This window comes from Nerophis lumbriciformis, linkage group LG24 (genome assembly GCF_033978685.3).
Source record: "Nerophis lumbriciformis linkage group LG24, RoL_Nlum_v2.1, whole genome shotgun sequence".
Lineage (NCBI taxonomy): Eukaryota > Metazoa > Chordata > Actinopteri > Syngnathiformes > Syngnathidae > Nerophis > Nerophis lumbriciformis.
In genome coordinates, this window is record NC_084571.2 from 6915001 (window position 1) to 6933049 (window position 18049).

The window sequence follows — 18049 nt, forward strand, 5'->3', positions numbered from 1 at the left end:
TGTCACATACAGTACATACATACATACATCCATACATACATACACTTGTCACCAGTGTTGGGACTAATGCGTTACAAAGTAACGCGTTACTGTAACGCCGTTACTATCGGCAGTAACTAGTAATCTAACGCATTATTTTTTATATTCAGTAACTCCGTTACCGTTACTACATGATGCGTTACTGTGTTATTTTGCGTTATTTTTTATGTAGTATCGGCTAGAAACTGAGAAGATCTGAGTGTTGCAGCGCTGCTGAAGAGGCGACAAAAAAGAGGCGCGCCGCGCGCTGTCTGTGTGTACGTGTGTGTGTGTGTGTGTGTGAGTGTGTGTGTGTGGGAGCGGGTGTGTCTGTGTCTACTATCAAGACGTCATGGCGAACCCCGAAGCCGAGTTTCTTAAAATGGAGATATTTTCAGTACGTTTCTTTTATCGACCACAAAGAAAAGAACATTTTAGTTGAATGTAAGTTTCAAATATGCTGAAACAGCGACAAAAACAACATGCTTCGACGAAGCTAGTAAAGAGACACACACTTCACCTCCACGTCCAACAGCGGCTGGATTTTAATGAGGCACTGCACACTGAAGGTACACACACTCTGTCAATTCTCTTATATACTCTTTCATTTTAGACTTTTAGAGTGTTTGATTATCACATCACTCTAAATGTTTAGACTATAAAGTTCACAAACCTAAAGAGGGATACTAGTGGGCCAGGCTAATATTTCCTTTTCTCTAAACTAAGTGGGGAAATGTGTAGAGTGTTCTGGGCTTCAGACATGATTTTATTTCAGAATTCCTTGAGAAAACGCCTGGTTAGGCTTTATGTATGTAGTGTGTGCCTTTCTTGTTTTACAGCTATGTTGTTATTATGCTGTTTGTTACTTATGTATGTTAAGTTGCAGCTATTTAAAATAGTTTTGTCAATTTGTTCTGGTCTGAAACAAATTGGCCCTTTAAAACATATCTTTGTCTTTGTGTGTTGTATGTAGAGCACATTGCTTAGCAGAGTTCAGTGATGCAAATGCATGTCAAGTTGATCAACAGATTGTATTATTCTCCAGTGCAATAACAGTACTAAAATGAAGGCTAAAAGGGCATTAAATGGGGCCTTAAAAAAATTAAAAAATATATATAAGTAACTAAATAGTTACTTTTCACAGTAAAGCATTACTTTTTGGTTTAAGTAACTGAGTTAGTAACTGAGTTACTTTTGAAATAAAGTAACTAGTAACGTAACTAGTTACTGGTTTTCAGTAACAAACCCAACACTGCTTGTCACATACGGTACATACATACATCCATACATACACTTGTCACATACGGTACATACATACATCCATACATACACTCTGTCACATACGGTACATACATACATCCATACATACACTTGTCACATACGGTACATACATACATACATCCACACATACATACACTTGTCACATACGGTACATAAATACATACATCCATACATACACTTGTTACATACGGTACATACATACATACATCCATACATACATACACTTGTCACATACGGTACATACGTCCCCCACCTCCAATGAGCCCTTTTCCCATTACCACATGTTTTCAGTGTCCCCTCTCCCTCCAGTTGTGGCGCTCAGGTCCGTCCATCACGTTTGGGTCCTGCTCCATGTCTTGCCCTCCCATCTCCTCTCATTCCTCACCTTGACAGGCTTGACGGCCCATCGCAGCCTTGATTGGACTGTCACTCACGACGCCATGAAAGAAAATAAACTGCCCGTCCGAGTGGGGGTGGCGGTTGAAAGCCGCGGCCACAGAGCTATAGCGCCACATCTGTGAGCAAACACGCTCGCACTAAATAACACAACGAGGTGTTGTTTGCTCCACCTTTCAATCTTTGCCTTCATCCACTCATGGACGCCTCCATCTTCTGCGTCCTGCTAATTGATTGGCTGTGTCACCTCGTGAGTCTTTCCAGCACAGGCCTCATCCTTTTCACACGTCCAATGTTTACTTGGAATTAAAATGGTAGCATCCGTCTTGGAAATAATGAATTGTCCTCGTGCCATGCTGTGATTGGATCCCAATGGGACCCCTTTGGTGCTCACCATACCTGCTCAGCTAGCTTTGCTTCCTTCCTGGTGTGATTGGACAGACGTAACGTGTGACCCAGCATTGGCCCTCTTACCCGCTGTCACCTGGCTGCCGTGTCAGGGTTAAGGCTGGCGTGCTGTGGCTCCGCCTCCTGGCCTTGTCACGGCAGTTTTCAGTCAGCCCTTCCACCACTGTATCGTGTTAGTGTTGATTCAAACACAACAACAACACTGACGCAAAGAGAAGACTGTGAATATTTTTTCTTTAGGTACTTAACAATTCCATCCGATTCCTGCAGTGATGATTCGATTCAGAATTGATTCTCCATTCAACATGATTCTTGATTCAAACCGATTCTTGCAATGTATTATTTGGTGTAATAGTAATGAAACTTTTATCAAAACAGGTTAGAAAAGCTCCTTCTGGTTGTATGGTATGTCTATACTGATTCTTATGAAAACATTTTTATTAGATTTTTGCTAATTATAAATCGGTTTAAAATCGGGATGAATAAAAATGTGAATAGATTTTTTTTGCGCACCCTTAATATGTTGTATTGTAGATCTGTCAGGAAGACCACCCTCTAAAGACCCCTGCAGGGCGCGGCGAGAGGCTTAGTTGATTTTGAGTGTTGGAGAGGTGGGGGCTTGGTTAACGACCTCTATTTTCATAGTGATGGCTTCCCTCCCCTCTGGGATGCAAACATTAAAGCCTCCAGGGGATCCCAATATCCACGTTGACATGTTCTATCATCAGACAGTCACACATTGACTCAGTCATACCGTATGTCTGATGTTCGTCATTAAACAGACACTCCAACACCTTGTAGATCTGAGATGTCTAGACTTTTTCCACCGATGGCCACAAATTAAAAAATCAAAGCATGTGGGGCCCATTTTGATATACCGGTAATTTATTTTTAAAACCAATACAATATATACCATTTTTTTTAATTTATGACTTTTTGGACTCCCGGGAACTCGAAAGGGTCCCAGTCATAAAAATGTTAAAAATAGGTCATACAATTTTTTTTCAATGCTTATATCTATGGATTAACTTCAGATATTACATTTTTAAAATGTTGTATGCTCTTTTTTTTTTTTTTTGTCAAAGAAACCTATTTTTCTTATGGCAAAAACTAAAAATATGCAATATTTTTCCCAAAAAATATTTCCAGAGTGGAATTATTTTATGTTAATTGGAGGGAGGTCAAAAATTTGTAACACCGTTGATTTTAAATAAATAAATAAATGATAAATGGGTTGTACTTGTATAGCGCTTTTCTACCTTCCAGGTACTCAAAGTGCTTTGACACTACTTCCACATTTACCCATTCACACACACATTCACACACTGATGGAGGGAGCTGCCATGCAAGGCGCTAACCAGCACCCATCAGGAGCAAGGATGAAGTGTCTTGCTCAGGACACAACGGACATGACGAGGTTGGTGCTAGGTGGGGATTGAACCAGGGACCCTCGGGTCGCGCACGGCCATTCTTCCACTTTAATTCATTATTATTTTTTGAACAATGACAGTTTAAAAACAACACTAAAATTCTTGGGGATCCAAAAGGGCCCCACTCATAAAAGTGTTAAAATTAAGTCATACATTAAAAAAAAAGAAGTTTTATTTTCGACATTTAAATCTCTAAATCATCTTCAGATCTATCCATTGATTATAAGTGTTTTGTTTGTTTGTTTGTTTTATGCTCTTTTTGGCTCTTTTTTATATGGTAAACACACAAAATATGCAATATTTTCACCCCAAAATATTTCAAAGTGGAATATTTGAAGTAATTGGAGCGTTGAAAAGGTCAATAATTCATAACAACATTGATTTTGATTAATTTTTTAAGCAATGACAGTTTTAAAGAAAAAATAAAGCTTGCATTGCAGCTTTGTGTTATTAGAGTCAACATTGCAACTTTTTCTTGTTACAATTCACCCGTTTAGTCTTTTATTCCACTTTTTTTTTTGGAATAGTCTTTTCGAAATGTGGCACGGGCCGTTATAAATTTAGCTGCGGGCGGCAAATGGTCCCCTGGCCGCATTTCAGACACCCCTGCTTTAGCAAAAGTCCACCTTCGCCTCTGCTGTCCCAATACATTTGTCTTCATTGTGTGCTTGAGAAGGCCAGTGGAAGGCTGATTGCTTGTGGAGGTTGTCGGGTCTCTGGTGGCCTTAGGCGTGAAACCATGAAGTATGGTCCTCTGGTCTTAATGAAGCGAACGCCTCCTCTTGGAGGTCTTGAACAATTCCATTTAGAGGAACCCTCAGAGGTGTGATGAAGGTTGAGCATCACCATGAAGATGATCCCCTTCACTCCTCACCCTGAACCATCTTCTGTGATTAGTCTCTGTTGAATCAATGTTGACCTGTGTGCCTACAGCAAGACAAGTTCAAGTTCCAGATGCATTTTGAACTTTGAGACTTTTGGACTTTGACTGCCTTCTTTTTGTGTTTATCACTTCTCACCACAAGGAGGCAGTATCCTGAGATTGTTATGATATGCTGTAATGTCCTCCATGTGGTTTGTAGACATACTTGCCAACCCTCCCGGATTTTCCGGGAGACTCCCGAAATTCAGCGCCTCTCCCGAAAACCTCCCAGGACAAATTTTCTCCCGAAAATCTCCCGAAATTTAGGCGGACTCAGGTCCATGAGGACCTGAGTCCGCTAACCCACAATATAAACAGCGTACCTGCCCAATCACGTTATAACTGTAGAATGATGGAGGGCGAGTTCTTGGTTTCTTATGTGGGTTTATTGTTAGGCAGTTTCATTAACGTCCTCCCAGCGCGGCAACAACACACAACAACAGCAGTCATGTTTTCGTCTACCGTAAAGCAGTCCGTCTGCCGTAAATAGCAATGTTGTGACACTCTTAAACAGGACAACACTGCCATCTAGTAAATTTGATGAAAGCACTTTTGTGCGTGCCACACAGCAATGCATCATTAGAGAGGGTGTTCAGCATGGTTCGAAAAATAGTGACAGAGAATAGAACAAGGATGGACAATTCAACCCTTAACTCAACAATGAGTAGATGAGTGTTATGTGTGTATATGTGTAAATAAATGAACACTGAAATTCAAGTATTTATTTTATATATATATATATATATATATATATATTTATAGCTAGAATTCACTGAACGTCAAGTATTTCTTTTATATATATATATATATATATATATATATATATATATATATATATATATGAAATACTTGACTTGGTGAATTCTAGCTGTAAATATACTCTTCCCCTTTTAGCCACACCCCCAACCACGCCCCCGTTCCACCCCGACCACGCCCACCCCCACCTCCCGAAATCGGAGGTCTCAAGGTTGGCAAGTATGTTTGTAGATTAAAATTAAACATTTGTCCTCCTAAAGAGACGCTTGTTTCACCCCTTTCCAAACGTGCACGGTTGTACGTGAGATGACTTTCTCCTGCCTGTAAATGGAGTCCACACTTCCTCCAAACACTCCCTGGAGCTTTGACGGCGTCTGCTATTAGTTTGTTTGCTAGCAGCAGCCGTGAGACCTCTTCTCCTGAGAGGGCTCTTAAATCCCAGCGTGACACCACAGCTCTCGGCCCCCTTCAAGGTCACCCACAGCCTGGTGCAACACAATTTAAATCACAACATCACGCCTCTTTCACGCACGCTCAATTCACTCTGAGTGATAACCACAGAGTAAGAGTGATAGCACAGAGTGAGTGATAGCGAGAGTGAGTGAGTGATAGCAAGAGTGAGCGAGTGAGGGATGGCTGCAGAGAGTGAGTGATAGAGCAAGCAAGTGCGTGATCACAAGAGTGAGTGATGACAAGAGTAGGAGAGAGAGAGAGAGAGAGAGAGAGAGAGAGAGAGAGAGAGAGAGAGAGAGAGAGAGAGAGAGAGAGAGAGAGAGAGAGAGAGAGAGAGAGAGAGAGAGAGAGAGAGAGAGAGAGAGAGAGAGAGAGAGAGAGATCGCGAATGTGAGTGATAGCAAGAGAGTGAGTGATAGCAAGAGAGTGAGTAATAGCTAGATAGAGTGAGTGAATGATAGCAAGAGTGAGCGAGGTAATGATAGCGTGAGTGAGTGAATGATAGCGAGAGTGAGTGATAGCAAGAGTGAATGATAGTGAGAGTGAGTGAATGATAGCGAGAGTTAGTAATAGTGAGAGAGCAATTGAGGGGGTAAGTAAATGATAGCAAGAGTGCATGAGAGCAAGAGTGAGAGTGATAGTGAGAGAGAAAGATTGTGTGAGTAAGTGAGAGAGTGATTGAGTGTGTGAGAGCGTGAGGGATAGAGGGAGAGTGTTAGAGGGAGAGAGAGTGATAGAGGGAGTGATAGAGGGAGAGGGAGAAAGTGATATGGGAGAGTGATAGAGGGAGAGGGAGAAAGTGATATGGGAGAGTGATAGAGGGAGAGTGATAGAGAGAGATTGAGTGGGTAAGTAAATGATAGTGAGAGTGCATGAGAGCAAGAGTGAGAGAGAAAGATTGTGTGAGTAAGTGAGAGAGTGATTGAGTGTGTGAGAGCGTGAGCAGGTGAGAGATAGAGGGAGAGTGTTAGAGGGACAGTGATTGATGGAGAGGGAGTGATTGAGAGTGATAGAGGGAGAGTGAGAGAGTGATAGAGGGAGAGTGATAGAGAGAGAGTGAGAAAGTGATATGGGAGAGTGATTGAGAGTGATAGAGGGAGAGTGAGAACATGATATGGGAAAATGATGGAGGGTGAAAGAGGGAAATTGATAGAGCGTAACATAGGGAGAGTGACAGAGGGAGAGTGAGAAAGTGATAGAGTGAGAGGGAGAGAGAGAAAGTGATAGAGGGGGGCGAGAGAGAGAGTGATTGATAGAGAATGATAGAGGGAGGGGGATAGGAGGGTGGGAGAGGTAGAGTGAGAGAGGCAGAGTGATAGAGAGGGAGAGTGATAGAGGGAGCTAGAGAGTGATAGAGAATGATAGAGGGAGGGGGATAGGAGGGTGGGAGAGGTAGAGTGAGAGAGGCAGAGTGATAGAGAGGGAGAGTGATAGAGGGAGCTAGAGAGTGATAGTGAGGAAATTCATCACAGCTTCACCTGCTGGACCTGCTGGGTCACTGCACCACTTGGCCCCAATGCAAGTTAAAACGGCTTTTAATTTGAAAAGCTTTCTCGTGTGTGTGTGCGTGCTCCTTTGTTGTAGTTTTAGGAAAGCAGTTAAGTAGTAGAATAGAATAGTACTTTATTGTCATTGTACAAATGGTTGTGTAGTACTACTAATTCATCAACTCATGTCTATAAAATCATGATTAATTATGTTTATTAGATAGTAACCTTCCTACACAACCATTGTTTAAAAACCATCTGGTGTCTAATGTTGTCTTTAAAGTTATTTACTGCAATAAAACTCAGTGATAGTTATATTTATGCACAATAAAATACCAATGGCCGACTCAAGTAGCAGTAATTAAAAAGTAACTGTCAAAATAAAAGTGATATTGTAAGAAGAATATGGTTTTACATAATAAAATAAAAAAGGGCAGACTCAAGTAGCAGTCATTATACATATATTGTAAATAATCAGATTGAGATGAAGAATAAAACATAAATGCTTCTAATTGTACTCACACGTGTGAGTGTCTTTATTTCCCACATGCGTACGTGTCCTTGAACGCCACCTCAACCTTGAACCTGGTGTGACAAACTTACAGGAACAGGAAGTAGAACCCATAGTTGTCATGTGACCTCACTAATTAGACATTCACCTGCAGTTTTACTACATCTCATCATAATCCTGTCTATTATGTTTATGTTGTCGTTTATGACCACCATCATTCCTGTTGTTCCTTTACTGTTTTATGTCCTGCTCACAACTAACATGTTAGATACCTTCATTTCATATTTCTACTTCCTGTTGTTGATACTTTGTATTATAAACATGTCATACACACACTTATACAAATTTATACTGTGTACCTATACTATGTATTTTTACTTTACCATATATCTTTATACTGTACTATGTACTTATACTATGCAATTATAATATACTATATACTTATACTTTACCATATATTTTTACTGTACTATGTTAGACTTAGACGTAGACTTCCTTTTTATTGTCATTCAAATTTGAACTTTACAGTACAGATAAGAACGAAATTTCGTTACATAAGCTCATGGTAGTGCAGAATAAAAAAAGCAATAAGGTGCATATATAAATAAATTAATATATGTAATATATATATATAAAATAAATAAATATATATAATATATATAAATAAATAAATAGATTATTCTACAGATAAATATATTGCACTTTTTCACATGCGTCCACAATTATGGATATGTTATATTGTCTTTTTTATTCCCGCGAGTTAATCCATTTTGGGGGGAGTTGAGGGGATAATTTAATTATTATGCATTTAAGAGTCTTACGGCCTGAGGGAAGAAGTACTTATACTATATTATTTACTTATACTATACCATATACAGTATGTATGTACTCATACTATACACTTACACTATACTATGTACTTATACTATACTATGTACTTAAAACATATTATATACTTACTCTGTACTATGTACTTATACTATACTTTATACTTATACTGTATTATGTACTTATACTATACTATATACTTGTACTATACTATCTACTTATTGTATACTATCTACTCATACGAATACTATACTTTATACTTACACTATACTATGTACTTATACTATACTATATACTTGTACTATAAAATATACCTCTACTATACTGTGTACTTATACTTGACTATCTACTTATACTATAAAATATACCTCTACTATACTGTGTACTTATACTTGACTATCGACTTGTACTATAAAATATACCTCTACTATACTCTGTACTTATACTATACTATATTCTTATACTATACCATACATTTATACTATACTATCTACTTATACTATGCACTTATACTATACTATATACCAGAGGTGTGGACTCGAGTCACATGACTTGGACTCGAGTCAGACTCGAGTCATGAATTTGATGACTTTAGACTCGACTTGACAAAATGTAAAGAGACTTGCAACTCGACTTAGACTTTAACATCAATGACTTGTGACTTCACTTGGACTTGAGCCTTTTGACTTGACATGACTTGCCACTTTCCCCAAAATCCAAAGCTTAAAAAGTTATTTGGGAGCGCTCCGTATTTTTCATTTTCTTCGTCTGTCTATCAGCGTGTTATTCCTGTCAGCTGGTGTGCTGTCAGTACAACAGCCAATCAAATTAGAACTACGTTGTTTTCATCACACAGCATTCATCCAATCAAATTGCAGGACAACCAATGAACAAGAGTTGGTCCAACAACGTGCCAGTGATAAACAATTATGTTAAAGTTGGTTTCGTTCGGGTTTAAAAACTACGACTTGGTCAACAAAAAACGAATTGCCGTATGCAAATCACGCAGTTCGAATATTACAGACGGAGACGCAACAACTTCCAACTTCGTTCGACATTTGAAGTTGCACAAAGAAGGGTAAGTTTTGAATGTAAGATAACGTTTATTGGCTAAGTAACGTGACTTTTATTTGCTGTGTAGTTAAATCAGTGAGGCTGCAAACTCACTGCTAACGTTATAACCATAGACATCTTCTAAGTAGACGCAGCATAGAGCGCTACTGCCTACTGGCGCAGACGAGGCGCGGGGCCGCCATCTTGGAGTGGTGATCCGCTCCACTCAGTGCAATTCATTTGGCAGGAGCAATGAACTGTCAGCGCATTTAATTCATTTTACCTCACTGAATACCACTGATTTTCACCCCCTTTTTTGTCATTCGTGTAGCTATGATAACAGACACATGTTTTGGCGTGTTTTATTATTCATAGTTTGCTTAACAGTAATATAATATTCTTATACGCTATAAGTGACCAGACGTCTGAGATCAAAACTGGGAATATAATCCCAGAGAAGGGGAAAAAAAACGGTAAACTATTTTTAAGTTGAAGAAACAATATGATTAGGTTATATATACATATGCGTGTATCCTACACAAACAATGTATGAATACATTAGATATCTATATATAAATCTATATATCTTAGGGACCTATAGACTGTATCTCTGTTGCTTCAGCAGCAGAGAGTTTATTCTGTCTTGACACTTTGTATTGATATTTTATATTACATTCTTCCCTTAAATGATAATGTTTGCAGTGATTGTTTTATATGTATTATTTTATGTAAGTCGCTTTGGATAAAAGCGTCTGCCAAATACTTAAACATATATAAACACCTGAAAGTCTTCATATCAGCTAAAACCACCAATCTGTTTCACTGGATTCAGAATAAAACCAAATTCTGTTTAACCCAACAATGTTAGTATTTGAATATTGTTACTTGAAGACTGATTCCTGGTTACAATTATACTGTTAAGAAAGTATTGTCTTATACTTTGCCTAAAATGAGAATGCATCATAATCAGTAGTGGCTGGTGAATTTTGTTTTAGGTGGGGCTGAAAGTTTGTAAAGCAAACCCCTGTAGGGGCGTCATCCTCCCCCAGAAGATTTCTTTGTGATTTTCACATACAAATATTGAAGATCTTTGATCCTTCTCAACTCTGTGGTAATATTATTTTCATAAAATACAACCAATAGTACGTTAATGTTAAATCTTACTTGTGAAAAGTAATCCCCCGATTCCTATTTTCAACAGTCCGCTCATTTGAGCAGGAAAACGCTGAACACCATCTTTGTTTTCTACCTTTCAACTGTCAGTTTAGGCTGCTCGCCGGCTCCTCATCAGCACTTCAAGATGGCGGGCAAATTGCTCGCGTCACAGCAACCAATGCTGCGTCTACTTATAAGATGTCTATGGTTATAACGTCATTGCAAACACGGCAATCTGTTGCGTCCACTGCAGTTTGCTACCTTATTCATACTTTTTGTCAAGTGATTTTTTTTTAAGCAGGGTTTCATGAGGTACCTATACATAACGTTACGTTAGTCAATGTATCACACACAGTAACGTGACGTTAGTCAATGTATCACACACAGTAACATTACGTTAGTCAATGTATCACACACAGTAACATTACGTTTGTCAATGTATCACACACAGTAACGTAACGTTAGACGGCGGTCAGCAGCACCGCGTATTTTAGCCACCTACAAAAAGACAAACATAGTCAAATAAAGGTCAGTTAAAATGTATACTATATTAAGAATATGTGTACATATTGCATAGGGTCCTGACATCTAAAAAGTACAACTCTGTTCATTGTTATGTTCATATATTTGTTATGTTTTTCATGTGTACACACATAAACACACATACAGTATGAGATGAGATCAATGAGATAAGGTAAGAACAGGATAGAAACTGCTGTGGAACTAGTTCCAATGCAATATGCCATGGAAATACAATGTTAACACTTTTGTGCAAATAAGTACAGTTGCACTTGTTTTTTTCAAATGTGTTTATTCTGTAAAGGAATGAGTTACATGTTTAAAATGACTGGTTAATAGTGCTATTTTGAAGTGCAATGTCAGCACTATCTTTTTCCCTGCAATTTCAAATGCACTTGTTTTAATAAATAAATACAGCGTTTTAAAAGCATACACAATCTGTGTAAATATATTAGTCTGTGGTTAAATGACTTGAAAGGACTCGAAACTCAAAATGCAGGACTTGGGACTTGACTTGAGACTTTCCAGTCTTGACTTTGGACTTGACTCGGACTTGCCCTGTCTTGACTCGGGACTTGACTCGAGACTTGAGGGTAAAGACTTGAGACTTACTTGTGACTTGCAAAGCAATGACTTGGTCCCACCTCTGCTATATACTATACCATATATTCATACTATGCTATGTACTTATATTCAGTGCTTATACTATACTAGGTATTTATATTATATTATACTATACTGTCTACTTTTACAATACTATCTACTTATGGTATACTGTATACATATACTGTACTTTATAATTTTACTATACCATATATTTATATGTACTCATACTATATACTTATACTATAGTATGTACTTATACTATACACTATACTTATACTATATATACGTATTACTTATACTATACTTATACTATACGATACTATACTATGCCATATACTTGTACCATCCTCTGTACTTATACTATACCATATTACCATATACTTATACTATATTTTATATGCTTATACTATACTATATACTTTGTCTCAAATGTAATACTTAGACTTTGTTAAGTATACTGTGTACACTGTGTACTTTTAACAGTATAGTACTCCTCGCCTTTTTCTTCTTCCTCCTTGGCTACTTCTTGTCTTCCTTAGTCTAGAAGAGTGAGTACTTTGAACAGTTTCCTGTACAACAAACCATCAAGCAAGACCACATCAAGTTATTAAAAGTATAAAAGTCTCACATTCCTTTTCTTCTTCTGACGACGACGACTCTCTTTCTTTATGTGCTCACTTCCACTTTGAGGTGTTCACTGTGAGAAGTACGTGAAAATGCAGTACTGGATCTTGTACTTGCAGTAAGACAGTGTGCAGTGAAGGACACTCAATAGTCGTAGTCGTACGTAGCAAAAGGGGAGGGGCTAACAGGAGTGGTTGCAATTGACCATGAAAAAGGAACTAAGAAGAAGGTGAATACAGGTAAAAGCCAGTAAATTAGAATATTTTGAAAAACTTGATTTATTTCAGTAATTGCATTCAAAAGGTGTAACTTGTACATTATATTTATTCATTGCACACAGACTGATGCATTCAAATGTTTATTTCATTTAATTTTGATGATTTGAAGTGGCAACAAATGAAAATCCAAAATTCCGTGTGTCACAAAATTAGAATATTGTGTAAGGCTAATACAAAAAAGGGATTTTTAGAAATGTTGGCCAACTGAAAAGTATGAAAATGAAAAATATGAGCATGTACAATACTCAATACTTGGTTGGAGCTCCTTTTGCCTCAATTACTGCGTTAATGCGGCGTGGCATGGAGTCGATGAGTTTCTGGCACTGCTCAGGTGTTATGAGAGCCCAGGTTGCTCTGATAGTGGCCTTCAACTCTTCTGCGTTTTTGGGTCTGGCATTCTGCATCTTCCTTTTCACAATACCCCACAGATTTTCTATGGGGCTAAGGTCAGGGGAGTTGGCGGGCCAATTTAGAACAGAAATACCATGGTCCGTAAACCAGGCACGGGTAGATTTTGCGCTGTGTGCAGGCGCCAAGTCCTGTTGGAACTTGAAATCTCCATCTCCATAGAGCAGGTCAGCAGCAGGAAGCATGAAGTGCTCTAAAACTTGCTAGTAGACGGCTGCGTTGACCCTGGATCTCAGGAAACAGAGTGGACCGACACCAGCAGATGACATGGCACCCCAAACCATCACTGATGGTGGAAACTTTACACTAGACTTCAGGCAACGTGGATCCTGTGCCTCTCCTGTCTTCCTCCAGACTCTGGGACCTCGATTTCCAAAGGAAATGCAAAATTTGCATGGTTGGGTGATGGTTTGGGGTGCCATGTCATCTGCTGGTGTCGGTCCACTCTGTTTCCTGAGATCCAGGGTCAACGCAGCCGTCTACTTCTACTTCAAATCATCAAAATTAAATGAAATAAACATTTGAATGCATCAGTCTGTGTGCAATGAATAAATATAATGTACAAGTTACACCTTTTGAATGCAATTACTGAAATAAATCAAGTTTTTCAAAATATTCTAATTTACTGGCTTTTACCTGTATATTGTCGGTCATTTCCAGGAAGTGCACAAGGACAGTAGTAGTACTACTTTGGGACAGTGTACACGGTATACTTCTTGAAGTATTCCGTTCGCATGGTTAGCTTGTCACGCCCAGGTCTTGTTTTGTGTTCCCAGCGTTCACCATGATGATCATCTTGGCGCTGATCCGCATCAGCAAAGGCGCCGGCGAGGGCCGGCCACCCGCCGCCTCGCTGTCGGGCGTGCCCAACCTGTTGGGCGTGTGCGTGTACTCCTTCATGTGTCAGCACTCGCTGCCCTCGCTGGTCACGCCCATCTCGGACAAGAAGCGCGTGGGCGTGCTGGTGCTGGCCGACTACGTGCTCATCCTGGCCTTCTACCTGCTGCTGTCCTTCACCGCCATCTTCTGCTTCGACAACTCGCTGCTGCACGACATGTACACGCTGGACTTCACCGACAACTGCGAGGTGCTGGACGTGCCCTTCCTGCGCTACTTCCTGGGCCTCTTCCCCGTCTTCACCATCAGCACCAACTTCCCCATCATCGCCGTCACGCTGCGCAACAACTGGAAGACGCTGTTCCACCGCGACGGCGGCACCTACCCGTGGGTGGTGGACCGCGTGGTCTTCCCGCTCATCACCCTGGTGCCGCCCGTCCTGGTGGCCTTTTGCACCCACAACCTGGAGTCCATGGTGGGCATCACGGGCGCCTACGCCGGCACGGGCATTCAGTACGTGGTGCCGGCGCTCCTGGTGCACTACGCCCGGCGTCACGTGGAGCCCGTCATGGGCCGCGACGCCATCAACAAGCACCGCTCGCCCTTCCGCCACGCCGTGTGGGTGTGGTTTGTGGTGCTGTGGGCCGTCTTCTGCCTCATGTTCGTCACGGCCAACATCATCCTGACCGACGCCAAGAAGTGACCGCACGTCCGCGCGCGGAACCTCATTCTGGGCCAGGAAGGACCACAGTTTCCAAAGTTTTCATATCTGCTGGATTGTGGCCTCACAAATTGTTGACCTTGACACTTTTACAGCGAATCTGGGTTAGTTTTAGCCTCATTCTTGTGAGAATCCTGCGTGGGACTGAAGCATTAAGGCAGGGGCGCCCAAACTTTTTCCACTGAGGGCCACAGACTGACAAATCAAAGGTTGCGGGGGCCATTTTGGTAGTTTTCTCCTTTAAAACCAGTACAATATGTAGATTTTTTTTCCAAAGAACGAGAAAATGCAATTTCAGTAAAAATTTCGGAGGAATGCTGAAGAGCCAAAGCAGAACTGAAATGCTAACAGTTAGCAAGCTGGCCAGATAGCGTCAGTTAACAAAAAATATGGGCAAAATTAAAAAAGCTAACATGCTAATAGTACTATGCTAACACGCTAACAAGAGCATGATTACAGTTAGCATAAGTGAAATACCAAAATATGACACTGCCTGATAAATTAACTAAAAAATATGTCTCATGCTAAAAGGCTCATTGTAACCTGCGTCAAGTACCAAAGTATATTACTCTGAGGTGTGTACCTGAACATTTTGTTTAAAATGCCAGCCTGCTAACGTTAGCATGCATCAAGTGCCAAAATATGGCTGAGATGGATACCTACAAAATTGACCAAAAAAAGCTAACATTACTAACATTGGCATGCTAACAGGAATCATTTGTCAAGTAGTAAAATATCTGACAGAGGTGTATACCATCAAAATTAGCAAAAATGCTAGCATGCTAACATTGGCATGCATCAAGTACCAAAATATGACTGAGGTGTATACCTACAAAATTTGCTAAAAAAAAAAAGAAAAACTGGCATACTAACGTTAGCATGCTAACAGGTATAATTCGTCAAGTAACAAAATATTTGATGCTAAGGTGTATACCAATTGGCATGCATCAAGTACCAAAATATGACTGAGGTGTTTACCTACAAAATTAGCGTTAAAAAAAGGTGGCATACTAACGTTAGCATGCTAATAGGTATCAATTTGTCAAGTAGCAAAACATTTGACACTGAGGTGTATATATACCTACAAAATTAGGAAAAAAGCTAGCATGCTAATATTAAAATGCTAGCCATTGTATTAAAAAAATTAGCTCGGTGCCACAAATGACCCCCGGCCCGCACTTTGGACACCCCTGCATTAAGGACTGGGCGTTGCTTCATTTATCCAGGGCTAGCTGCAGTGTGCCCAAACAACCACCAGGTAGCATCTGTGAGCAGATAATACTGTATCATCTCTTTCTCTTTCGGACTTATCAGGTGGGTAGTGCATTCTTCTTGAAGTGAGTGTGCGGTAAAAACTAACCCAGACCCTCTGTAGACATAAGTAAACGACTTTTTAGGCGGGTAGAAGATGGCGGGTGTGGACCCAAACACCCGCCAAGAACTTCAGGACCTGGACTAGAACCAAAGGACCAAGATGAGCACAATATTAGGAACAGCTGAGACTCTTTGGGAAGTGATTGGAGGTGTAACTAATCAATAATCAATAACGCTTAGTCCTCCTGAGAGTGATGACATCATTTATGTGAGAAAGTGGGCGATGACGTCACTAGCAGTGAGAGACGCTCTTTAAAGAAAGGACGACAGAAACCCTGAAGATGATGATGATGATTCTAAACGTGCCTTTTGATGTGCTCGTTATCTTTTCATAACCCTGACAATCCCGACCAATCACCGCCGCTCTTTGTGTCATGTGACTCCACTTCAAAGCTTTGCTGCCTCAATCGTTTTTTTTTTTTATAATGAAAGTTTGAAGAAGAAAAAAAAGTTCATTAAAGTAAAATTTCAGCTTCATGTCTTCGCTTTCATCTTTTTCATCCATGTGTTGCCATGACGACACGTAACAAAATCCACTAGAGAACATTTTTAGAGAAAACTGACGTGTGGAAATGTGGAGTGACAGAAAAAGTGAGAATTTAAATCAGATTAAAACTTGTTATTTTGAATGTTTTGATGCTGGAATGATGGATGTGCCATTACAGGCTTGATGCTGCCGATATCAATCATCCCTGAGTGAGATACTGATCACATGTATTAACTGTAAATGTTTTATTGTATTTGTCCTGCGTGCTATTGACAGTGTAACAATATCAACACAATATTTTATTTTTTATTACTCATTTTTCCTTATTTTTTGTTTACATACAAATGTCTGATCAAGACAAACTCAATAGTACAAAATAAAGTGCGATACAAGCAGTCCTGCGGCGTGTTTACTTGTGTGTGATATGTGCGATACAAGCGGTCCTGCAGCGTGTTTACTTGTGTGTGTGTGTGATATCATGTGCAATAACAGCAGTCCTGCAGTTTGTTTACTTGTGTGTGATGTCCTGTGATACAAGCAGTCCTGCAGTGTTTAATTGTGTGTGATATCATATGAGATAACAGCAGTCTTGCAGTGTGTTTACTTGTATGTGATATATGCGATACAAGCAGTCCTGCAGCGTGTTTACTTGTGTGTGATATCATGTGCGATACAAGCGGTCCTGCAGCGTGTTTACTTGTGTGTGTGATATCATGTGCAATAACAGCAGTCCTGCAGTTTGTTTACTTGTGTGTGATGTCCTGTGATACAAGCAGTCCTGCAGTGTTTACTTGTGTGTGATACCATATGAGATAACAGCAGTCTTGCAGTGTGTTTACTTGTATGTGATATGTGCGATACAAGTAGTCCTGCAGCGTGTTTGCTTGAGCGTGATATCATGTGCGATACGAGCAGTCCTGCAGCGTGTTTGTGTGTGATTACATGTGCAATACAAGTAGTCCTGCAGCGTGTTTACATGTGTGTGATATCATGTGCGATACAAGCAGTCCTGCAGCATGTTTACCTGTGTGTGATATCATGTGCAATAACAGCAGTCCTGCAGTTTGTTTACTTGTGTGTGATATCATGTGCAATAACAGCAGTCCTGCAGTTTGTTTACTTGTGTGTGATGTCCTGTGATACAAGCAGTCCTGCAGTGTTTACTTGTGTGTGATACCATATGAGATAACAGCAGTCTTGCAGTGTGTTTACTTGTGTGTGATATGTGCGATACAAGTAGTCCTGCAGCGTGTTTGCTTGTGCGTGATATCATGTGCGATACGAGCAGTCCTGCAGCGTGTTTGTGTGTGATTACATGTGCAATACAAGTAGTCCTGCAGCGTGTTTACATGTGTGTGATATCATGTGCGATACAAGCAGTCCTGCAGCATGTTTACCTGTGTGTGATATCATGTGCAATAACAGCAGTCCTGCAGTTTGTTTACTTGTGTGTGATATCATGTGCAATAACAGCAGTCCTGCAGTTTGTTTACTTGT

General features: G+C 40.0%; 1 protein-coding gene across 1 annotated transcript in view; it reads left to right on the forward strand.

The window, feature by feature from the left end:
* The window catches only part of tmem104 (transmembrane protein 104), a 106498-nt gene extending 89551 nt beyond the window's left edge, over positions 1 to 16947 (forward strand). Inside the window, exon 10 of the mRNA XM_061981446.1 lies at positions 13910 to 16947. Coding sequence (XP_061837430.1) covers positions 13910 to 14673 — 764 coding nt within the window. The 3' untranslated portion in view covers positions 14674 to 16947. The remainder of the gene's footprint in view (positions 1 to 13909) is intronic.
* The last annotated feature ends 1102 nt before the right edge of the window (positions 16948 to 18049 follow it).